General features: G+C 44.3%; 1 protein-coding gene across 4 annotated transcripts in view; it reads left to right on the top strand.

Annotated features, from left to right (window-relative positions):
* The window catches only part of FGF13 (fibroblast growth factor 13), a 263,357-nt gene extending 240,942 nt beyond the window's left edge, over window positions 1–22,415 (top strand). For all 4 annotated transcript variants that reach the window (XM_005232749.4, XM_005232751.4, XM_027780247.2 and 1 more), the window contains 2 exons: window positions 16,348–16,546; window positions 17,789–22,415. In XM_005232749.4, the coding sequence (XP_005232806.1) occupies window positions 16,348–16,546; window positions 17,789–17,925 (336 nt within the window). In that variant the 3' untranslated portion in view covers window positions 17,926–22,415. The remainder of the gene's footprint in view (window positions 1–16,347; window positions 16,547–17,788) is intronic.
* The last annotated feature ends 3,363 nt before the right edge of the window (window positions 22,416–25,778 follow it).

The raw sequence follows: 25,778 nt of genomic DNA, 5'->3' as shown, positions 1-25,778 counted from the left end.
GAGACAAGAAATTTTCATTTGCTGTGAGTTCTGTATGTACTTTTGCCCTTGCTCTGTGTGTGTAAAGGGCTACTGTTTGACTTTGGCACGAGCTTCTGTAAATCTCTTTGCAGATATCCAAGAAAAACATATTAGGGTTCGGCAGATAAGTGTTTCCCCAATGGAGTTTGCCTTGAGCAAAAGAACTAGGTGGGATTTTTTACTACTTTTTTTTTTTTACTCCCCCCCCCCCCCCCCCCCCCCAGGACACTTGGGGAAAAGATAAGAGAGGAGAGCAGCAGCAGTGGGGCAGGAGGCAGGAATGAGAAACGACAGTGGGGAGTGGAAGCAGAAGGTGGAGAGAGGCTGGTGGGGCAGGAGGGTTTCATCCACACAAGTGCGCTTCTTCCTTCCCATGCCAGGTTTCCTCAGTTCAAATGCGATTTTTTGTCTGGAAACCCACTGACCAAATAGATCTTTACTGCTTTCTATTAGTTTGCACAGTCAAGAAGAAGCATCCCTGGTTACTGGCTGCTTCTCTCACTGCATACCCAGCAGCACCGATGAGTGACAAGGAGGGTTTCTCCCCTGAAACGCTGGGCTGCAGGTTTGATGTATAACTGTTGCTGGATGCTTTATTCTGTTGTTTGTTACACAGCAGAGAAATACCAAGCCCCTCAGAGGAATCATCCCTGCGTCTCTGCCGCAAACTCTCTACCAGCATCTAGCTGCAATTCTGCGGGTCTGCAGGACCGTTGGCAGCACTCTCCTCTCACACGGGACTTGCTGTTATCCCCCTGCCGTAGGCTCCTTCCCCAGGTTCAGCCTGAGCGGCTTTAAAACCGGTAATGCAGAAACCCACAGCAGAGGACCCATCGTAAGGCAAGGATGAAGGGGGGGTTGTATCTGGGCACGGCAACGGTGTGTTTTACCTCCGTTCACAGTGTGAATATTTTGGCTGTCTAGTTAAGCTCTCAGAGAATGCAAATTTGTCAGTGGCAGCTGTAGGAGCTTGATGGTGGAAGAGCAAAGTAGGAATTTATAATGTGCATATAATTGTAAAGAGAAGGATTTTTTAGTGAGAGATCAGCAGTAGTGCAGAGTAATAATCATCTTAAAGGTTGACTCTCTAGAATTAGTTGTTATTTTGTTTGAGTCCTTTGAAATCGTTTCCATACTATATAATTATCTTAAATTTTAAGTGCTTCCTGCAGTGATAATGTGTGCATTTTTGCATTCTTATGTAAATGCTTTAGCAGTTCCCAGTGTAGAATTGGAAATGTCATTCAAAAACAGGTAATGGCTTTACAAAATCTAGGGGAAGAAATTAAGCTATTTCTTCCACATCATTTTACAGTTTGTATTCTGTGCTTGTGTGTCTGTGTTTTCAGCTCTGACAGACGCCACCTTTCAATAACAAATTTCCACTGGTGGGATGCACTGAAGCAGAGAGCTGAATTTCACCAACCTGAGCTTAAAAAGACAAGAGATCAGCAGCCAAACTTTTGTATCCTACAGAAAGAAAATAATTACTTTGTATACTTACTTAATCTGCACTCAGACATCCTAGGCAAAGCCAGTTAGAAATAAATATTAAAAAATTCCATTGTAATGGAAGTCTAGGAATCCCTGGTAAGACGATAATTTTCATGTGGTGTTGGTGAATTAAGTAAACCAAGTTGCTGGTCCCTCTGGGCACCCGTAGATGTGGCCAAGGGCTGAAGCTGGGATCAAGGGCCTGGGGTTGTCACTCTGGAAGGTTTCCTGCAAGTCACATACCCCAGCAATCGGTCCCTATCAGTCTGGGCACCTGCAGCTCTGCCAGCCCCAGTCTGATGCACGTTGCTTCCAGTTTAGCGAAGCACCAGCTCACCTGGCTGTGCAGGTGGCGCAGACTAAACCTCCAAATCCAGGGAAGACTTAATCACCCGCTGAGCTACAGATGCTGCTGTACCTATGGCTGATTTCACAAATGCAAACGCAGCGTCTAAAGCAATATTTGATGTTCAGACTGACTCCCCTGAAGGTGCCATGTAAGAACAAGAAGGAATATCGACAGGTCACTCTGGGAAGGTACATTTGCCTCTTCAGACAGTAGATTATTTTGCAAGAGGGAGAAAAGGAATGAGCCTACAGCTTCCCCACAAGGAGAGTGTCAGCTTGTGCTACAAGAGGCTCACTTACACTGTAAAGCTTGTAATGGTGGAGGTTGTATTTGAACCAAAGAAACAAGGCAAGAGTTCTGCGTTGTACAGAAGTATGATGATTAAAATATGAGGTTTAAAAGGCACTGTGTTTCACTAAAAAGGTAGGGCTGAGATTTCAAAGCAGACTGGGAGTTCAGCCACATACCTTCTACTAGTTTCAAAGAAGGATTTTTGTCTACCTTTGCTGAACTGTTTTGAAAATTGACATAAATTCTTACATATGATTCGCTTTTAATAATTTAGAGCTCAGGCCTGGAGCACTAACTCAGGCAGAGTCGTGATTCATTTCAATGGGAGCTTTGCCAAAATAAGACTGTTAAGGTCTGGGGGCTGTTCCAGTGAAGGGGAAAGAAATCCCTGTAAATATTGCAAAGCAAAAAACTGTATCTCGAATGTACCCAAGGTAATTTCTTTCCATTTCAGCAGTCAGACTGCTGATGCCAAGGCTGATCTGGGGCAGACTTTCCCTGGCTTAGACAAGAGCAGAACTGAAATCCTGTTCTATAGAATACTCAGTATTAAAGCTCACTTAACCCATCTCCTGTTGTGATGGGGGACAGCAGCCTGGGGCCACCTGGGGACAGTCTCCGTTGCTCTGCTGAGCCATGGCATACTGGGCTGGGCCAGTCACACCAAGGTCACCAGCAGAGCTCACAGACTGGCCTCACCCCCTACAGTAACACTGGAGGTGGAACAGGGCCAGCACCTCTGCAGCAAAGTTTGTAGTTTGGTAGGAAAAGCCCAGCCCCCCGTTTGCTTTGCCCACCATGCCTCCCAACCCTCTTCCTCTCCCTCTGTTCCCACCTTGGTCTTATCTCTGGCTGTTCCCATCCCTCCCACCCCTGCCCTCACCTCCCTGTGGTTCCCCTGCTTGTTGCTCCCCACCTGCAGGACACCAGCCCCGGCCGAGCACTGGTGGTGCAAGCCTTGCTCTGCCGGCGCTCAGAAAGGACCACGTAAAGGCTTTAGCATTTACAGAGGCTTTATCAGGGCTGGGGCTGGGGTGAAGGAGTCAAACACGACAGAGGTATCCTCCCTTATCCTCTCTGGGAGTAATTTATCCCAACTATGCTCATTGAGGACAAGAAAATCCCAGACTGACCCAGCTCCTAACTGGTGTTTCTTTTGAGTGCCTGAAGGTAGATGAGATGAATCAAAGCTTGGGCTTGCACACACCGGTCCAGATTTGGACTCAGATCCTCAGGGATATTTAGATAGAGGAATCCCATTTAATTCATTGGTACTCTTACTTTACTTCAGTGGTACCCCATCTGGTCTCCACAGGCTCAGCCTCAAAGCCCAAAGATGCCCAAGGAGTCTTGCTTATCTGCAGGAAATCTGCATTTCTGACCTTGCCAGTCCATGATCCTTGTGCAGACTTAAGTAGGCAAGTGAATCTTGATTCTGCTGTGCCGCCTTCTGTCAGCCTTTTTTGCTGCTTGTTACCTTATGCTAACAACAGGTAACCCTGGACAGTGAAATGGTAGAACAACCAGCGGGTAAGTTGAAAGATGATCACCTTTTCTGATGGACAAGCTCACCTCTGTACTTTGATCGCAGGGGGATTTACCTCTCTGCCTGGCTGGCTGCAGCCAGCTGTTCTTTGCTGACTCAGAAACAGATAACCAGAGTTTAGCAGCAGAGCTGATCCAAGGCAGTTTAGATTCTCAAGGAAAAATGCAATGGTAGTTTTCAAACGAAGTCTTGGACTTCCCTTTCCGATTCCTCTGCACAATACAGCTCACGGCATCTCTTAATCTAGTGCCAGGAGTTCTTTGGTTTAACTGTGCCTAAAAGGACTTTCTGTAGCAGAGATTCAAGGTTTGGTTTTGAAATCAAAGTGTTGACACCAAGTTACCCTTCTAAATCCTTTCAGGGAGCTCCGTGTCTGTTCAACAGGTAACTCTGTCAGAGAAATTGAGACTGAGATTGGGATGGTAAGTGTTCCTTGACTCATTTTCTTAGGAATTCTGAGAGACCTGCTGGTGCAGATGTGTAAGCCAGGAAGCAGTCATACATATGTTTGAATTTAGTGGTTTACTACTTTTTTTTCTCTGTGAAAGAACTCAGACTGGCCACTGCTCCCCTGTCAAAATGCTGTAACACAAGAGATCTGCAGTGTTTGGCTCGTGGAACAACTGTTCCACACCGTTCCCAGAAGTCGGTGATTGCAGTCCAGGCTATCACAGGTTAGGCTTTTAAATTGCAGCTCCCAGAGACATCTGGGTGTGTTCCAAGTTTAAATTAGCTTTGCAAGTCTTTTACCAGGGACCCGTTTCTCCTCTGCTGCTTAGGCAATAGCAACACGGTGTCTCCCCAAAGTCTGGCTCCAGACTAATCTGTAACACAGGGAGTCGTAAATTGACAGAGCCTTGCAAAGTCCATATCACTGTGTGGGAAAGAAAGCAGAGCTTTATTAAGCTTATCTTTGTGCTCAGGCTGTCTCTTGGAAGGACAGGGCCTCCTATTCAACTGTGTATTTGTTTCAGAGGAAAACTTCCCGTAAGGCACTGAAAAAGAAAGCATGTGTTTTTAACATCATTAGGACCGTTGTTAGAGGACTGTCGGGAGGACATACAGTATTCAGGCCAGTCTTTAGATGTTAATGGCATAGCCATGTCATGAAGTGAGGTGTTAGAAATGTCTGTTTCTTTCTGCATTATGTGGCTTCCTGGGGGCACCTATTTAGAAGTAACAACTACAAAACGCCAAGACACTGTATTTTGGAGGCAGCTTCATGGGCTTGTCTGATGTGTTGGTGAGGTTTCCCTGTGACTCTGCCAGGGCTGGTTTCTGAGGAGCTCATGAGACGTGAAAGTGGCTGTTTGCTTCCCTCCTCATCTGTCTGAGCTGTGGTCCTAGGGGTGTACGCAGGCTTTGCGGGACACTGCACTGCAGTTCCAGTGCTGGCTGTAACATGAAGCTTCCCATTTCGCAAGCTACGTGGTGCCAACTTGCTTGTTAGAGCAATGCAGTGTTTGAAATGCTAGTGCATGACTTCCCTGAATTGCACGCAGGCAGGCATGTGCTCCTGTTACCTGTGCTGTTGGAGGGGAGGTTGAGCTCGGCTCTGCTGCAGGTTTTTTTTCACGTGCAAGGTGCTGGAAAACTTCCCCAAACTTGATTTTCCATTAATTTGACCCTCAAGGTGTTGCATATAAGAAATGCCTACATGTCATTTACAGAGAGAAATCTATCCTGTTTTCTGCATAAGGGCCCCTCCTTAGGTGGGTTCTTTACTTGCTGAAAGAAATGTTTTCTGCCAGTCAGCATCAGCTCTCAAATGAAGGGTCACTCTTAGATCTCATCTTCCTTGTATAATCCTTTATTATCTTGTTCTTAGAAGTTTTTGCCATCTGAAATCTCTCAAATCCCACAATTAGCCTGCCATCTAATACAAACATCCCTCTGAGATCCTCTTAGCAGCATATGTTCAATAGCATAATTTAGGGAGCCATGAGAGTGGAGGAATTCCAAAGAGCATCGCCGCTCTATATCAAGAAGCAGAGCCTGGCTGCCAGTAATGCCCTGGCACTGTCAAACTACCGAGGTTTGAAAAATACCCACCCATGGCATTCATGAATAAATGGATTGCAGTAAATCGAGCTTATTTGAAAAGGTCTCATTACCATTTGGTCATCAGAGATGCCGGTTTGGTAAGGATGGAGCTAACCAGCTCCTTGAACCTGTAACATTCCCATTATTACAAGCGCCAAGCGCAGTCTTTTTTATTTACACTTCATAGTAAGCAAGTAACCTGAACTAATAGTGACAATTACCGCATAGCCTTGATTTCTTAAAGCAAGACTTGTATGTTTCTTTGCAGACCACCTGCACGTTAGAAAGCTAACCAAAACGTAGTGAAATCATGGGTTGTATTCCCCTTGGTCATAATACGTTTTGGGTCAGGTCCTGAAAGAGTCACTGCTTTTATTTAAAGATCTGATTAACTCTCCCAACACTGACATTACCCATGTCAAAAGTTAAGCTTGCAGTGTAGTTGTATTGTATGCTTGCTTTGCAGAATAAAAACTTAATTAATAGGCGTATTACTTGGGTATTAATATTATTTGTAGTGTATAGTGCCAGTCCAAAGGCTATACTGCATTTAGTACTTTAGAGAGCTTTACAGCAGGCTCCCAAAGCACGTTTGGTAGTGTTGGGTAGTATCGGTATAGGTGAGGCACCTGCACAGCAGCACTTCCAGCCCAGGCAGTGCAAGGGGATGCTCTGGGGAGAGAACAGCAGCCGCCTGAGAGCACTGCTAAGTGCACACAAGGAGTCACAGCAGACAGGGAAATGTCTTTGCTGAGAACTCCAGCGCAGAAGGACAGTACTGAATGCCAAACTATCGGCTAATCCATAGCGCCATAAATATGCATCCACATTAATAAAGCATACAGGCCAAATGGCAGGGCTGTCCTTTCGTGTGGAATAGACTCTAAGCTGACAGCAAAGCAAGGACCTGTTTGATGTAATGTGGCATTATTTCTTCTCCTGCAGCTCGTGCTGTTATTTATCTTCTACTCGCAGCTTCTCGCAGTCAGTGAGCAGAGGCAATTTCTAGTGTGCAGAAAAAGAGCTCGTTCAGCAGCATCTAAGCAATTCCTCTGGGGTGGACCCCGTCTTTCTTCTTTGGTGTCAGCGAGGCGGCTGGTGGTAGTTTGCGGAGGTCCAGGCTGAGCTGAGGCTGTGTGTGGGAGAGCTCCTGCTCAGCGTTTGGGTGAAGTGCACTGCCTCCACAAGTTTGCCCTCAGAAACATAGGACGGCACCTCACCAAAGCAGCGAAGGACAAGGAGATCACTTCCTCATCGATTTACCCGTTGTAACTCACAGCAGTTGTACAGACAGGCTTTTAGCCAGGTTGCAGGTTACCACAGAAACGGCATTCCCTGTTATCACCTATTCCCATGGGAAGGACTGTAGCACTTGTTCTGACCGTTGTTCATTCAGCTGCCCTTCCCCACAGAGAGAGAAACCTTTGCGTGCTTTCCTTTTTTCCGTAAAATTTTAGGAGCATCTGCTGCTAAAAGGGTCGTGTCCCTGCTTGTAATTAAACAGACAGATTTAGAGCTTGCTGCAAACACTGATTAGATTACTGTTTTTCAGCACTTTAAGATAAACTGCATTAATTCATGGGTGACAGTCTGAAGATCTCTTCCATGTCCTCACCCCAGGGCCGATGTCTTGTATCTAGGATACAGCGCTAAATCCCACACTTCTAATTAGCCCTGCTACTTCTGCAGAGCCTGTCTGGGGAGCTCCCCAGTGCCGGGAGAGCCGCGTCCACAGAAGTGTCAGGGCAGTGTTTGGTGATGCAGCAGCATTGCTGCCCGTTGTCTCTGGTGAGGCCGGGGTGCCCCAGTGTGGCTGCTGCTGAACCCCATCCCAGGTTACCTGCAGCCCCTCGCCCCACGTAACCACAAGCAGCGTCTCGGGTTGGTCCAGCCAAGGCAGTCAATGTGGCAGCAGAAAGGTTGTGCTGCCTTTCTTGCCCTTGGCTCCCAGGAGGTGTTTTAACAAAGCTGGCCAAGTAATCTTGTTCCAGGAGCGAATTAACCCACAGCTGCCGCCCTGTACTCTGCAGCCCCAGCCCAGCAGTGTGGCTTTCCCCAGTGGCAGCGATCATGTAGACGAATACAAGAGTAATTGTGGAGAGGGGCTACTGGAACAGGGTTGTGTTTTCATACTCCGTTGCTGTTGCTGGCTGGCAGACAACTCCCCCTCGCAGTGGCCAGGCTGTGGCAAAGCCACGTCTCTTCATGCCACGCTTGTTTGCCTGTTGTAGTGACATTTCCTCAGTGCGTTCCTGCTGCAGCTTGTTGCTGCTCGGTGGAAGATACCAGGCTGTGCATGGGTTCTCTGTCCCTGTGTCCCACTGAGGTGGTGGCGTACAAAGCCAAAGGGAGAGCTGGAAGGCAATTAGCAGCTCAGAGGAACAAACTGCTAGTACACTCAAAGCAAGGCTGTTGCATCCTAAGGCTGAGGCTCCTCTTGGTCCTTCAGCATCTCACACCACTGGCCACATTCAGTGGCCGTGGGCTCAGGGCTTGGCCATCAGAATCAGTGGGATGCAGGGCTGTCTGTAACTGAAAGCAGAATATGGTCCCCAATACTTTGAAAAGGAGTTTTTCAATTTAGATATATTTTTTTAAAAAAAGTAATGTGTGACATACTTAAGCTGAGGACATTCTGCACAACAGCTGTGTCAGAGAGATTTGACAATACCAGGATTTGATGTCAATTATAACTGCTAGAAATCTGATTGCAATGGCTAGCAGGTTATCTGTGTAATAATGGGTATGTTATAAAATAGGTTGCTTAGCATCTTTGGGGCTCTCTGCTCTAGTTCTGGGGAAGAAAGCAGTACTATCTGCCTTTTGCGTCCTTCTCCCTTCCTTTAATATTTTAGCTTGGGTACACTGACTGATCAGAGGGTCAGAAATACCATAAAATTGGACTGTATTTATCAGAGACACAACTTAAAAGATAGAGAACTTTTGTATGAACGCACAATAGTGAGGCTGAGCAGCAAAGACCATTTTACTTTGTCATAACACAAATGACTGAAAATATCTTACCTCTGTTACGCAACTCAATGGTACAGCGTCTTTCTAAATGTTGTGTTTCAGTTCTGGAAATGATAGGGAAGAAAGAATTGAAAGGATTCAGTGAAGGGTAATGAAAATGATTAGAGGCATGGAGAACCTTTCATATGAGGAGAGATTTAAAAAGATTAGGTCCGCTTCGTTAAGACAAGAGATGAGTAAGCAGAGACATGATGGAGAGATGTGGGGTAGTAAGCGGCACAGAAGGGGCACGCTGGGTACTTTTATGTGCTGTTTTCCAAAATTAAAAGCTGAGAGAAGAAAGCTGTAAAAAAATAAGACAAGAAATTTACTTACAATAAAAAGCAACGGACACATTTGAAATATGTTTTGTGCAGCACTGGCTTCACCTGTGGAAGCCACTATCACAGGGAACAGAGATAATGAGCTTAGGAAAATCATGAAAATGTTTGGCTGCTCTGGGGAAAATCATGAGCCTACTGAGAGGAAAAGGGAGTTGTCTTGTAGCTTTGAACGGGAGCAGGATTCACCGGTTGGCATGATCCCAAGGCTGCTGAAATGAACCGCCGGGCTCTGGGTATTCATACACTATGCACGGCTACCTATGCACTAGGTATAGATATTTATGGCTCCAGCTGCCCTCAGTGATCGAAGAGGGCTCCGTTTCTCATCCAGGCTGAGCAGGCAGGATCTCTCCCAGCATGCATTCAGGGAGCACGTCTTTTCCAACATGCCTGCTTCCTGTAACGTCCGTGCAGGTTACGTATCGAGGCAGCTCCTGCTTTTCAGTTGACCTGCTCAGAGGGTAGCTCTTGGTGCTTGGCTCAGCCTGGGAGGTTTAGTTCCTCTGCTCAACTCGGTCATGTGCGAGGGAGGATCATGAGAAGCTGTAGCAGATCAGATCCAATGTCTGCAAGCTCACCACCCAAAGATCAGTGACACATACCTAGAGGAGAATATTTGGCAGACTGTGGAAGTACAGGGAAAACATGCAGGATACTTCCATCTCCTATTTTTCAACTGGAGATTACCTTAGCCAGAGCCTATAGTGGTGTTAACCAGTCCTTGACCAAATCTGGGAGTGCAGTCCATGCATCTTAGGGCTTTATCATGCAATACAACCTTTGGCTAGATGTTGAGAAAGTTGTTCTAATCTTTCTTTTTCAAAACCCTAAACCCATGCTTACACTAGTAGAGAAGACCTCTCTCCAAAGAGGCTTAATTACAGATTAACATATAGGCTTTCCTCTACAGATTTTGAAGCAGTAACAAGACTTATGTATGTGTGAAACAATAAAAAATAAATATGATTTTTAAAATGGCTTATAGGTAATACTAGGATTGTATTACATATGTTGATCTCTGTTAGTCTGGTTTAGAGCCCTCAGGCAACCTGACAGGCACTTACTGCTTAATGAACCTTCCTAAGTTTCACAAGATGGGCAATGTTGAAAGCCTAGTTTCTTCCTTTTATCTTGTTAGAATTTCACTGATTTTAAACTAGGACTGCCAAGTGTAGTGCCCTAAAGCCACATAAAGTAAAAAAGGCTAGGTGCAAGCATTAGAAAGTATTAAAATATTTATAGAGGACTTGATCATTCTTGTAATTGCAGAGGTTTCCCTGTACCATGCTTCCAGGATCATCAGAGGTGCACATGATGCAGAAGCATTGGTGCAGAAGAGAAGCATTTGGGGGCAAAGTGGATCTTCTGTCTTTCTTATTCATACCAAATAAGTTGCATCTCCTAACGTTGTGAGTCTGATTAGGAAAGGGACCTGTGTTTGACACCTGTGAGGTGTTCTCCTGGGCATCTTGCAGAACTTTTAAAGCACATTACAGGCTTTCTTTAACAGGTTTAATTTCCTCTACTGCAGAGCATCTTCTTTCTGTCTGTATCATGTTAGGTCTCTTGTCCCAGTTAAGGAGCACTTTGGTTAATCAACACAGTTGTAGAAGTGAAGCATCACCAAAAGGCAGGGGAACAATAATATGATCATGCATAGTTCCTATCTCAATTAAATTTCAGCACTGTTTACAGTTAGTGAGTCTTTTTCCCTGGGGTCGTCACACAGCACGTCCACTCCATGGGCAGAGCATGCTGAGAGGTGACGCACCACGCTTTAAATAGGTATTTATTGATGTGCCTAAACACCACTTAAAAATCTGGGCAAAGACGACCTGGACACATTTTCACAACTGAGTCACTTGTAAGGCTAGAAAAAGAGTAATGAACAGAACTTAAAGCTCTAAATCTCTGTATTTGTAATTAATATGTTTTCTGCTTCAGTTCACTGTGCGCATTTTTTCCCTGAGTTTGTGCGTTTGATTTGCTATGCAAAGGAAGGGTGTCAAGGGAATAATTACAGGATCTTTTCAATGATTTTCTCATAGATTCAGAGAATACCTAGTGACAACCTGAAATCTTACTCTGGAGATGCTGGATAACCAGCTGCTTCCTTGGGCTCCATTTTACCCTTTCTGGAAGCTCAGTCCTAAATAAATTTGCCCACCACTGACAGTTTGTGTTTCACCTGATAAATCCCTGCTTGTTGCATTATCCCAGCCAATTGCATGCTATGGAGCTGTTTGGGATCACCTTCCAGGAAAATTGTGCCTTCCTATCACTCCTGCCAGTAAGTAGATTTCCTGCTGAAAAAATTCAGCATACCACTTCTATATAATTTTTCACTTAATTTTCTTCTTTGCGTGGTCACGTGGATGGTACACATGCCTTCAGGAATTGCAGCCTTCCAAAATTTGGGTTCAGCAGTAGGGGTTTTGTTCTAGCAGCAGTTAGTTCAGCTTTATAGCACCTTCTGAGGGCTTTGGGCTACCTATGACGTCTTTGCAAGAGCTCACCTGGAAGAGGCATAGCCAGAAATGAAGCTTCTCGCTGCGTTGATGCAGCATCTGTCTTCAAAAGCCCACACAGCATTTTGACAAGCATGTCTTTTGCTGTGACTGACGACTGTTGTATAGAATCATGATTACATGGTCAGTCTTCCAGATTACCGTCCTACCAAGACCTGTACATATTCATGTACTGTGAGTTGCTCCCACTGACGTCTCTAGGATTCCTCAAAATAGGTAAATTTAAGCAAAATGGACAATATCGTGGGATTGGAACCTATCTGTGGGAACTGTAATACATCTGATCCAGAACATAAATTGCTTCAAGGTAACTGTAAGTTTCCATTGCTATAGCAAACAGGTTTTGGTGGCTTCCCAAAATACCGGTTTCTTCAGAGAGTCTTCTCACACTGGTGATCTAAAAGCTGTTATTTCTGATAATGTTAGACTTGAGGTATTCCCATCTTGTGCTGTTGATATCACTGCACGTTACAGGGTGATGATCCAGAGGATACACCCTGGAACTTCACATGCCGAGATGGAGAAAATCAATCTCTCTTAATAAAAAAAGGCAGGCTCAGTGGTGCAGAAAATCACTACTCTGGAGCTCTAAAGAGGCTCCTTCAAAAATTCATGACTATAGAATGGAATCCTGGGCTATGTTATAGTCCTGAAAGAAATCAGGATATGGAGGGGAAAAAAATCCAATTTTCATTAAGTAGAGAAAATAAAGAATAAATCCCATATGCAGACATAGTCATTGATCACATGGAACATAATTATATGCTCAATAAGTATCAACATTTTGCAAGTTTCACAAGTACCCAATACTTTTCCCCAATAGTTCTCAAAGTTAATTTTTCTTTTTTGTTGTTGTTGTTTATTCATACTCCTAGCACTAAATCCATCCAAGTTAAATTCCTGATTGTTCTCATCAGCTGCTGTAGGGTAGCTGCAGCATCTTCAACCTATGGTGCTATACAGACATTTAACAAACTCAGTATTGACCTAATGACTTAAACTTACTATTCTGTAAAGTATTTGGCAATGTCTCTTGCTGATGGTTTCCACGATGCAAATACAATATGCAATAAATAGCAAACATCTTTGCCCTCCTAATGTGCACTGTGCCTACAGCCATCCTAAGAAGAGGCTTCTATAATATGCCAGAAATTTTAAGACACTAATACCTTTCTTAAAAGCAGATTTCCCATTTTCTGTCCATGGGGAGTCTGAATTCCTGCATCACAGTCGCTTGGGGCCCAGAATAATTAATATTCAGTCCTGCAAGGTAGGTGAATGTGGTGATCATGATGATCTTTGGCATGAAACACAGCTGTTGCACAATTGAAGCAGGAAGAATTCCAGCTTCACTTTTACAGTATTTTAGCTTTCAGCTTTGGCATACCTGTAATATGGTATTTCTGTGGAAGAGTCTGGATTATTTTAGATTTAATCTATTCAGCTGCCTGGAAATAGAGTCATTCTAAGCGTATGCTACGAGACCTTTTTACCATATAATCGTACAACAAATTATACTTTTTAAATTATTTTTCACATATTTAATGCAGCTGCTGATCTATTCACGAAGGAACATTTCAGTAGTTCAGCTGATCAGCTCAAAACCAAGAAGCAGCTCCTGACAGTTCATCTTCTTGCTTACTTAAGCATGGCTGAGTCATGACTAGAGGGAATCCAGCACTTTCTTTTAACTTTTATTTATTCATTCATTCATTCTTTCATTCATTCATTGTTAGGGTGCATGTGTGAGGGGCTTGGGTGAGTGCAGTTCACTGTCATGTAGGTGCCATCATCCCTGACTTCTGAGGCAAGCGGAGATTGAAATACTGTTTCACACAAATACCTATTTTTCATCTTTTTTGTGTAACAATATATTCATAACATTGGACTTCTCGGAACTCATTTGAATTATTTTCACTGCAAAGATGGACAAAGAGGGTAGCTGAGAGACAGGAAGAAAACTGGCTTTACAATTCAACACTTACTTATATTTATAAATATTAATAGCTTTGACTGTATGAGCTGGAACAGATCAGTTTTAATTGGGGCACTCAGCCCTCTCCCAACTTTAACATACCCTTCCTCGGTACATTATTAAAGAATTTACCAGCAAAGACAACATAATGGCCAGTTTGCACCGGCTGCTCTGCGCTGTATTTTGAACTGATATGCTGATAGAAGCCCTGTCCGTACCCAGTTGGGTTGGCACATAGACTTGCCAAGCTCAGAAAAATACTTTTTAATTGTAATGCTCCCAAATCACGAGTACATTTGCTAGCATTCCTCGTTCAGAGCTTCCCTCTGCAGCTCTTCTCCCTGGCTCTGTTTTTTAATGAGTAGGAAAGACACATGTTGGATTAATTTAAAGGCAAGTGGATGGGTGGGAAGAAACTCTTGCAAAAGGTAAGCAGCTGCTTAGTGTTCAGGAGCAAGCAGAGCACTTCAGCTTCTGCAAACAGCTCATGTGAGATCTACTTTTATTTGACAAGGAGGATGCCTTTCCCACTGTGCCACATATTTCTGAAGCGGCAGCCGTAGCCGAGGAATTAAGCAGATGTCAGCCAAGGCGAAGGGGTACGATTCTGTGCCAAGCCACTCAGGTGAATGGGGTGGTCTGCTTTAGGGCCAGAAAATTTGGGAGGGAACTTGTCATGGTAACTGACCGCATTATAGAGGTGTCTTTGTTTCCATGCCCCACTGTTTGTTGTGAGAAATATCTGCTGTGGTGGTTGTTGCTGAATTGCAGGATGCTCCAGGGAGGGGGTTACTGTCTGTGATGCTGATGGGGGGGGGTGCTGTCAGGCTGGTGTGCACCATCAGGCCGGTGGGCTCAACTGCAAACTCGCTTACAGCAGCACAGTGCTTCCACCACAGCTTGTTATCAGAAGCCTCACAGCCAAGGGAAAAATCAAGGACGAATGAGGTTTTTAGTGTATGTCTTTCTGTCTCCCTGCTGTTTCTGTCCCTCTGTTCCACGGGACCCTGTTGGCTCCTGCTGCTCATACCGAGGTTAACTTGCTTCCTAAGAGAGGCAGAGTAAATGTGGTGGTTCTGTTTGCAGGCTGACCCTCTGCCGCTGTGTACGAGCAGACCTTTTGTACCCAAAACAGCTCCAAATTACTGTACATAAACCATAATCTTCCAGTGGGAGCACTGTAGTTTTCCATTTTGCTGCTAATTGGACGATATACTTGCAATGGTCTTTGTTAATGTGGCTAGTGCTGGGCAGGGAACAGTGATGGAAGGCTTTTATTTAGAAATCTTGCAAAACTGCGGTGACTGTCCCCATTTGACAGCAATTGAAACCGATTGCCAATTAACTAAATAACAGCCAATTAACTTGAAGAAGAAAAGAAGAAAATTGCTTACTTCACATTCTTTGTTGAAGCAAACACCAGTCAGAGAATGGGAACGTTTTTCTTTCTCCATTGAGAAGAAAAAAATAGCAAAAAATGTGCAGAAAATGCGCAGTGGGGTTTTTTATTTAAATACCGTCTTTTTCTTACACAAGAATATTTGAGAAACTAGATAAGAACATATTAAGTTCCTGAGACACTAAATTTCCTTTGATTTTTTAAAAGTAAAATTGCAGTCATTATGCAAGCAGAGTTTTCCCTCCTTTCTGTGGGACACTTCAGGCACTGGAGCAGCTCCACTGAAGCCGGCTGCCTTCACAAGAAAGACCAGCAAACAGCCAGCTGCTGCACGGTGCAACAACAAGCAGGATTGTGATATTAACATTCACTCCACCAGACCAAGCCCTTCCTTTTTCATATTTTATGGACTTTTAGGGGTCCATAGGTGAGATGTTGGCAGAACTTGTAATGTTAAAAAACCCTGAAGCAGCTGAGTGGTGCTGTCAGGACTGGTGTTTTGGTCTTAGATCCCTCTAAGACGCATGTTTCAAGCCTGTATCCTTTTGTGAATCTGGGCAATAGTGCCAAAAAGCACTGATTCAGTCAAGACCCTTGCACAGGGAAAGCCAGCCACACCACTGCCAGGAAGAAAAAGGCGCTCTCTTGGTTTATGGCATTTTAACTATTAGCTCGGTACCATCTCCCCAAAAGCAGCAGTGCAATTCAACATGAGGACTAAGGCTTGATCCTACAGGCTGTCAGCTGTGGTGCAGTCCCAGAGCAGAGGCTGGTGTCTGCAGGGGCTCTGACAGCTGGGCTTTCAGTGGACGATACCCTGGGCAGAGAAAGAGCATAGGACAGACCAAAGAGGCAGCTGCTACAAGCCAACTTAATATTGCCGGGTTAGTAAGAGACAACCATTTACTCATGGTGTCTCGGCTTGGAATTTTTATTGCACTTTCCTCATAATCAGTTAAGGCCAGCAGTCAGTGCACAAAGGCATTACGTGGCCTCGCTTCTCCTGTGGGGCTGGACCACGGCTGGTCTGTTGGGGCTGACATCAGGGCTGTGTCTGCCTGATGTCCGTTAGTTGCATCAATCAGTAGTTCCTCATTCAGACTTTTTACTCGTTGTTTGAAAAGGTTTTATTATGCTACTTCGAGCTGCTCACAGCTCCATTTTGTGGGTTTCAAATTGTGTTACTCTTTTGTTAATACTTTTAGGGCCTGTGTTTCATAATTGGATAGTGGAGGATGAGAGGTATGTCCTCAATACTGTTGGGAAAGCAATGAATATTGGATACTTTTTCGTTAACTGATGTGAGATTCAGCACTGCACATATTAATCTCTTACTGTCTTACAGGAACATTTTACACCTGAATGCAAATTCAAAGAATCAGTATTTGAAAACTACTATGTGACGTATTCTTCAATGATCTACAGACAGCAACAGTCTGGCCGGGGTTGGTATTTGGGTCTTAACAAAGAAGGAGAAATAATGAAAGGAAACCATGTGAAGAAAAATAAACCTGCAGCACACTTTCTTCCAAAACCATTAAAAGGTAATTGCTTGGGTTTGCTCACTCTCTCTGAACTGACATTATCGTGTGTCAGAGATGTTTAATTGCTGTGCATACATATTTGAAGGCTTCAGCTACTTGTATAACAGGAGTATAATGTTCTGTAACACGCTGCTAACCTAACCAGAGCTGCTTTTTATAGGTTTCTCTACATTACCTCTGCATTTCTCTAATCTAACCAAATACACGTGTTAGTTTCTTTGTGCCCGAAATCCATACTGTCTCCATTATAGGTAATGAAGGCTCTGCCTGGAATGGCTCAAACATCTGCTCACAGGCCATCAGCAACTTGCTGTGTAGCTTGTCAGCCTGTGCTTTATGTTACAGGGTGTTTGTTTGCCTGTTTTTGCCTCTTATCTTATTTAAGCATGATGCTTATTAAACTGCAATTAATATTGGCATCAGCATATGACGTTAAAGGTAATAATGTATGTGGCATATATATAGTGATGTCTATTAAAAGCCAGAATTTACAGTCATCCTAGTTAACTGAAGGATGTGAATTGGGACTGTGGTGAGACTTGGCTCCCAGTTTGGTCAGTGCAAAGAGGGAGATCTCAGTCAATGTGTGGAGGTGCTCCTTTTCTCCAGAAGAGCTAGCTTCTATATGCTCCTTCCTTAAGAGGAATGAAGCCTTCTACTTCTGGGTTATGTTCTTAGGTAGCTTTTTAAGGAAGTGTCATTTTTAAATCAGAGGGAGTATTTCAAAGGTGCATAGCCCTGGGTGGATGCTGTCAGTCTACATTTAGGACTAGGTGTTTGGCACCTAATGTCGAGGTGCTCCTTACTTCTAATGTGTGTGAAAACAAAGGAAACAGAAGGCTGAACATCAATTTTCACACCTACCTGCTTAGGCTACGTATACAAGTAACAGGTCAAATCACAGCTGTCAGCAGTGCTACTTCACCATTAATAAGGAAATGATGATTTATGTCATCTCAGGTCTCTCTTGTAAGTGTAGTGGGTAGGTGGGTGACCTAACTGGGAGAGGGAGGGAGCTGTGGTTTTTCCCTTCTCTAAAATGTCATTCATTTGAAGACGACCTCAGAGGTTCTTAGGGGGTGTTTAAAATGGAAGAGGTCTCCTTGCCATGTTTCTTCCGTTCCCTCCTTACATTGCACATTGCTGAATGAAAAATCCCAGCGTTTCACAGCCGGACTTTGCACCAGCAGGCTGAGCCGCCCATAACGCGTGCTGACATGCTGCCTCTCTTTTGCTTTGCAGTGGCCATGTACAAAGAGCCTTCTCTCCACGATCTCACAGAGTTCTCAAGATCTGGAAGTGGGACCCCAACAAAGAGCAGAAGTGTTTCAGGAGTGCTAAATGGGGGTAAATCCATGAGCCAAAATGAGTCAACGTAGCCAGGTTCAGGCAAGCCAAGTGCTCTCTAAACAGAACCTTACCTCTGGATGCAGTTGAATTCTTACTAGCAGTCTTTCATCCAAATGTTCAATTGCCCAGGACAAGCCACCGAACTTGCATAGGTCACTTGTTTATCAGCCATTAGATCTACTGGTTGTCAAAGGATATACCCCAATAATGTAGAATATGCTTGTGCATATCACAAGGCAGTTGGATAGCCAGCAAACATAACTGCGGAATAAATCTTGGAGAAGAAATGTCCAGCTCTTTCTCTCTCTCTCTTTTTCTCTCTCTCTTTCTCTCTCTCTCCTATGCTTTGTGGAATACAAAACAAAAACATTTCACAGCATTCACTGCTGATAAGAATTTGCTTTCCAACTCAGAAAAAGACCACTTTTGCTCTTCAAAGGAAATTTTAATGCTTGTATGTTTTATAGGGGCAAACAAAAAAACAAAAATGTAAACTCTGTTGTTTCCTTGGCTTACCGTTTTATATCTAAGGCTTGATAAAAAATGTATCCTTTAATTTGGAATAGTGCAACTTTTTGATTTCTGAACTCCAATGGGTCTTTAAAGCTATGTCTTTAAAAATAATTAAAAATTCAGGGTTGGAACTGAGAGTTGGTGTCTCAGGCTCAAGCAAACAGTGTTCTTGTGGTTTTAAACACAATGAAATATAAATTTTTATAGATTTGTAGTTTCTGGTAAAGTTCTTGTGCTAACCCCAGTCTGTAGGAATTGAGTTGTTTTGTTATCCCAAATGGAAGTTAACAGAAAGGGATAAAGTTGTCCTCCAGTGTAGATTTCTCTTAATTCCATTTTGTGTGTCATGTTAAACTATTGTTGTGGCTTCTTTTCTAAAGACAGAAACTGTGGAATTAAGGTGACTTAATTTTTTTATAAGAAACGTCTTATTTGTAAAAGTCCTTCTTTCACTGTAACGGGCACGTGAATATTGTGTAGGAGGAAGCGTTAGGACAGGTTACCCCTAAACAACATATACTTATACATGCTATTGGAAACAATTGTTTAAAAAACGTAGTTAGGTTTCCATTTAGGTCATCATGTCTGTTGCATGGGAGAAAGTTGGAATATTGGCATAGAGTTGCATGATGTGTAAGATTTTGTGCATTAATCATCGTTGGATTCTGTGCTCCAAAACTGACATAGTTCTGTACAGGCAGCTTTCTGCCTCGTACAAAAGACTTGTTTATTATTTGTTGTATACACAACCATGCACTGAATAAACTATTTATATTAAGATGTACTTTTTAAAAAAGCTTGTTTGATTATATGATGTACCTCCATGATTAATTTCAAGGGAGAGGGTTGGCAGTTAAATTATAAAGTTATGAAAGATACTGTAATTGATGTTTAAAATCTTTCTGTGTAATGGGTTATTCCCCTGTAATGCCACACGCTGTACGAGCGATAACATGTTCTTTCTTTTGGATATTGTTAGAACTGGTCTTACTTGCCCAGCCGAGATACTCAAAACATAGTGACGACTAAGTGCCACCAAGTCTTGGTAACGGCCCCGCTGCCGTGCGCTGCTGGAGCCCCAGTGAATTGCACTCCTTTGCTTTGAGCTCTTCTGTGCCTGCCCTCCCTGTTAGACTCTCCCTCGTGCAGCCACGCAGCGCTACCTCGCAGCACCCCTTCTCAGAGCCCTCGCTACAGGGCGTCCCAAAGAGATCCAGTAAGTCAGGCACTGCCTGTGCCAGGGTGGGACCCTGAGGATGCTCGGCCTTCGCTGTGCATCACTGCAGGTATGCTCTAGGGGCCAGCTTTATCTGGTCTTGAGGAAAAAGGCTTCCATGCCTCCCACCTTTGTGCACAGGCTCTGGTGAGAAAACATCCCTCTTTCCTGCCTTTTCTCTCTGAAAACATCAGTGAGAACTTTTGTCATCATCTGCAGCATCCAGGCAGCTCTAACAGGTGAGCTTCACTCATCAAGGTATTCCGAGAACTCCAAGGAGGAACAAGTTTTCATCATGGGTGACTGAAGAGCCAGTTCTGGAAGGGAATAATGGAAATGGAGGCAAAAGGCTACTTACAAATGTTAGCCTGAAATTCAAATCAGGTATGCTGCTGTGTGCTCTGTGTGCCTCCCTTTTGACCAAAATGGAATTAGACCTCAGACCAGGCTGTGAGACAATGGGGTTTTTTAAGGCTGGGCTGAGAAAGGAGGGAAGGAGATTATCTTTCAGATCAAACCTCCAGATTTGTTGTTTTGTGGCAAATAGTAGGCAAAAAGCTCTGGCTTGCTGAAGCTCCCATGTTGGAGCAGCATATCACCCTCCCCAAATGCCACCATCTTACTGTCCTTCAGAGGGCTTGGGGGTCCTCAGCTCACCTCTTTCCAAAAGGTGACGTGGGAGCACAACCAATGCCATAGAAATCCGTAAAAATCTAAGATGTGGCCATGATTGCTCCAGAGTTTTGATAAACATAGGTCAGGAGCATCTGTTCCCTTCAACCAAGTGCGGTATGCCCTTGTGGAACATTGCTCTTAACCCTTCCAACTCAAACATCAAGCTTATTGGGGTCACGTTCCAAAAGAGGAGTCCGAGTGCCTTAGGAACATAAAGCCTGATTTAAAAAACCAGGCATATTTGTGGCAAAGCTAGTTCAATGTTGAGCATTTACTATCCTAAACATAAGTAGAGGTTGCTGCTTTGCTTTGTAGCTGCAGCCTTACTGGTATTCCCCATCCCCAGTACCTTCAACCTTGAAGGCTGTCTGCAGTGAAAGAAAAATGCTCGTCTCACAAATTGTCCCTTCTGATGTCTGTAGTCTGACCCATCCTTTGTATTGACAGTGGCATCAGCTGTGAGCGTTCACTGCCCCGTTCCTAGTTTCAGAGGTTTCTAATAGACCAAGCTAACTAAGGCCACTCGGATTGAGATGTAAAGAGAGATAATGGTGATAGATGAGCCATAAACAACTGTTTCTGCCAATTATGTTAAATTTCTGACCAACCTGTTCCAACAATAGTTTTTCCTTCAGATTGTTGTGGACTAAAAGGCCAATATTCCTGATAGAGTCCTGACAGTAGACAAAAGCTCATGTACACTATGAGCAAAGCGGAGGATTATGCCCAGGGTTTTACATGTACTCTCTGGAGCCGCAGGCTTGGATTTAATAAGGAGAAATAGAGTTAAAGCTGCCTTTGCAGACAGCAAAGGCGATATTCTGACCCAGCCAGCAAAGTCCCTTGGTTAGACAAGAATGTGGCTTCAGCAGAGGGTCAGATTAAGGAGCCAGACTCCAGAGTATTTAAAGTGTCCTTTAGCACCCATAAATTAGAAAGTTAAACAGCAGGTGACTCCTGGATAACACCTTCCTTGAAGAAATCTGCTAGGTGTTGGAAAAATGTCCATATTGATGGTTGTCTATCAGAAGAAAACTTACAGCCTCTGGTCAACCCCCTTTGCTTTGCCACATGTACAGTGGCAGAGAACAGTAAGGTGCACACCTGGAATAAGGACAGAGCCCAGGGGCTGGCATGAAACCAAGCTGTGCACCAGCTGCGAGCCACCAGCCATCTGCAGAAGGCTTGGTGTCAGGCCCTTTCTGCTGTTGCCAATGTGACGGCTGATAGCTTTGATCTGCCGTTTCTCTTGTCCTTACCTCCCCAGCAGTGCTGCCCACGCTCTGTGCAGGGTGCCACGGACCTGGAGTGGGCTCAGGAGGTGCAGAACCATCACAGCAGCTTTCTGACGCACCTGGGCTTCACTTGGCAAAGCCCTGAGCCGCCGCAGGGGCTGTGCAGAGACCTGATGAAAGGCTGACAAATACTACCTGCCAACCCAAAAGAAAACAGGTCACCCATGAAATTGGGAGGAATACTGCTAGGAGCACAACTATTACGAGGCAACTATTATGCTGCCTTTTTGTGATCCACCTGTCAGAGCTGGTTTCTTGGAGATCTCTGCAGGGGGCTCAGGCGTTGCCTGCCTGGCCTGGTTTTAGGGGGAGGGAGGGTGGGAAGAATTCGTCTCTGTGTAACAGAGATCTTTTTTCCTTATTTCTTTTCATTTGCTTCATGCTACCTCATAGCATGGTTGTATCACTGTAGCCATTTGCTCAGCCGTGTTCATCGCTGGCACGATGGAAGACAATTCCCTACTTGAGGAAAATATCTCAACGTTACCCCAGGGAAGAACGGTGCCCCTTCTGCAGCACTGTCTGGTGTCCCCACCGCTGGTTTCCAGCCCATGGGCCAGGTTTCCAGTGGGATAAAGACGGTGTAATGAGCTCAGGGATGCTGTGGTACGCCAGGCCTCTCCCCAGCTGAGCACCAGCACGAGAGCCAGGTCTGGCAAGAGCTCTGCTGTGTCTTGAGTATCTCTGTGTGGAGAGCAGAGCCAGCTCTAACGGGTTTAAATGTCTCCCTGACATATCTGTGACCAGGACACTTTTGCAGGACAGAATCTGTACGTAAGAACCTCCTGTCTTCTAATAAATAATTCTCTCTAAAACAGACTCCCTCTTGTCTGGCCTCTGATTTTTATCACTACAGTTATTTAAGGGCTCTCCACCCCCCCACCAGTGCACTACACCATTGCTTAGCTTGCCTTGGGATATAGACCTTTCTGCATTAAAAGTGTCTTTTTCCTGTGTCTTCCTGAACCAGAGAGGGCCAACTTAAACAGTCAAAGCAAGACCGTAACAGCTGGATCCTTCACTTACATGTAGCTTCGACACGGTCCACAGAGGATGCAAAAAGTGTGATGCATTCTACCAGCTCAGAAAATGGCTACTCTAAATATTGGAGCTCAGTTTCCTACACAGTTGTAAGACCGAGACAAAATCCACCATGGTTTTGTCTGGCTTCGGCTCTGCAAAAGTGACATAGAAGAACAATAGAAAGTCTATTTAAAAGAAACTGATTTCTTAGGAAAAAGCCCTACCTTGTAATTTACCCTGAATAACACCAGCTTTGGGCTTTTTTCAGCTCTTTTTGGGGGAGATGTTTTTGACAACTTAAAATTCCCAATTCACAGGGTAAATTTTTAATTCCCTGGTATGAATGAGCAGAGCAGAACCAGGCTGGCACCAAGGTTCACGCCTTTTGGAGAGCAGAGTCCTGGAACGAGCTGGGTTTGCTGGTGCGTGGTGGCTTTTACTGCTGATCAGCTCCAGTAGCAGAGCTTACCCTGCTTTGGGAGCGTCACGTCAGCTTGGGGGGGCACTCCATCACCCTGCCCTTCTGCAGCTCTGCTCACGGGGAAGTTTAAAAATTAAAGGAAAACCCAAATTTGAAACACATTTTACATTAATCAGGGAAACTGAAGTAATAAATTATTCCATCTCATTAGGAACTGGAAGACAGTTTATAGAGTTCCCTTCAAAGATCATTATTAACAATTTGGAAGTTAAAATTCTTAAATACCACATATGGAAAATTACTTTCAAGCAGCCATAGGCCTATTTTTTTCCCCACATATGTTTGACATTTCTCACCTAAAATTCCACAACTGGAGGCGCAGGATGAATGCTTTCATCTCCCTTGGGTTTCTCAGCATTGCACGTTGTCTGTCACACTCCTTTTCTGAGCTTGCTGCCTTGCTGAAGACAGGGTCACAGGTCCACCTTCCACCAAGGGCCATCATGGAGGAAGAGTTGTCCCTGTCCTGGCAACTGTAGCACACAGGGATGGTTGATTTGATGAGATTTTGACCAAGACTGTTCTGAGTTGTAGATGGCATATTTGGGGGGATGCACAGCAGACTGGCAGCTCTTTTACAGTCTGTCCGTGCTCCTGCATAGAGACAGCTCAGCTCAGAGCATGCTCCCAGGGGAGCCTGGGGTGAATTTGGGGGCTTTGCAATGAAAAGCACCGCTCAGGCACTGACGGTAAAATGCTGCTTGCTGGGGCTGAACAGCTGGGGCAGCAGCAGTGCTGGGAGGACCATGGCTGGCACCTGTTAAAATTAATTCATTAGCAAATAGACTGCAAAACTCTGAAAAGTAATTTGTCACGATTCATCACCCACTCCTTAAAGAGAGCTAAGGCACAAACAAAAGCACTGTCCAACTGGGGTGAGCAGATCATTCTTTTTCCCTTCCTTTGCATATTGATTTAATTCAATTATTGGACTTGGTTATACAAAGCAGGGCTCTGCACTTGGACTGAGGGCACAGACACCATTGTTGAAACCTTTGCATCAAGGAAGTTTCACATAGACAAGAACTCAGAGCTCTTTTAGTGTTTTCAAACAGTACTATATACGTTTTGAAGAAAACCATAGTGAGGTCTGAGCCAAAGGCAGTGAAAACTGACTTCTCTTTTTTCCTACTGTGAGTTCAGGATCAGCCCTACAAACAGAACCACAGGGAGACAAATCTGTGGAAGGAAAGGCTTTTCAGACACCCTCTCAAGGGGAACAGGAAAGAGAAAAGGTATAAAAGAGTTTACATGAAGTAATGTTGTACTCAGAAACCCTCCAAGGGATGCTTGGAGCATCCCTGATGCTGCACACACAGGTGCTCCAGGGAAGGGATAATAGGAACAAAATGTCAGAAGGAAAATGATTCCTGTTCAGGGGTATTTCTGATGATGACAGTGGCTTCACCGCAGGTTCACTGCTTAGCTCTACCAAAGGTGTTTTGGAGCGATGAAGTAGGAGTTTCACTTTGCTTACGATGAAAAGGACAAGTCCAATAAATGGAGGTGAAGGAGGGGATGGAGCCTAAGGTCAGGGAGCGAGAGGCATTCTCCATGAGAGGCAACAAAGCCACTGCTGCTCACTGAGTTTAGCAGGACTCAGCTCACACCCTGACCCACAACCAGTACAGCAAAATAATATGGCACAGTTCAGACTCTTCTGTTGTGGATGTCTCGAGGCCTGATCCTAATCTTGGTTGCAGAATACACCACAGACTCGGTAAGTCTGAGTCCCACACTGATTTGAAGTACTTTTATCTAGATGAGCAATTCACCCTACTGCTGATGGACCTCAGGCTTTACCTCATGCACAAGTACGTTACAGTGTTAATCTATGAAATATTTTTAGGTAATAAAATTAACCAGTTCAAAACTTAATTCTATTTCCTTCCCAAATGGTTTCCTTCAAACGGAACGTGAAATAGTTTTACTTTCCCCTATTGTCTGTCTAATACACTGATGAACTTTTCCTTCTGAGCTTCTTATTTTAATTGCCTGCTCATCCAACCATTCCTTCTGATAATTAAGTGAGTTAACAACAGAGTGATCTTCAAAAATTAAACTTCTTTCCTTGTTAAGCAAAAGCAGAACTGTTGTTGTTTAAAGGGGTGGGGATTTTTACCTTACTTCATTTAAAAGAGCAATTATTGCCTTTGGAAATAGTGGCAACATTTGGGAACCCACATGCTACACAGATGTTGGTGAAAATCTTAATTTGCATTAAGTAATACAAAGGTTTCACATTAAATAATACACTGAAGTTTTTCTAGGGAGTTGCAATCAGCTGATTTTATGATCACTTAATCGGGGTAGACTGAGCAAAACATAAAGAGAGGGAAATCATAAACCAGCCAGAAATATGGATGTTACTCTTACCAGCTAGTGTCCTCTTCTGCTTGGATGATCCCTAAGGCTCAACCCATGAACATATCACCAGTCTCACTTTCTTGGTCACTAATGTTTGGTCCTGTTGTATCCTTTTCTGCAAATTTAATCAATATTCAAGGTGCATGAGCCCAGGCAGGTGTCAGCCTCCAATGGCAGGTCCATGGCATCCTTGCTGTCATGCAAAGCCAGCGTTTTAATAGTGTTTCCCCACCGGAGGTCACTTGCTGAGGGTCCTTCTCCTCCTCAGTGCAGCCCCCCCACAACATGCACATTGCAGAGCAGGGGACTGTA

This window comes from Falco peregrinus, chromosome 13 (assembly GCF_023634155.1).
Source record: "Falco peregrinus isolate bFalPer1 chromosome 13, bFalPer1.pri, whole genome shotgun sequence".
Taxonomy (NCBI): domain Eukaryota; kingdom Metazoa; phylum Chordata; class Aves; order Falconiformes; family Falconidae; genus Falco; species Falco peregrinus.
This window is presented reverse-complemented; position numbering and strand designations above follow the sequence as displayed.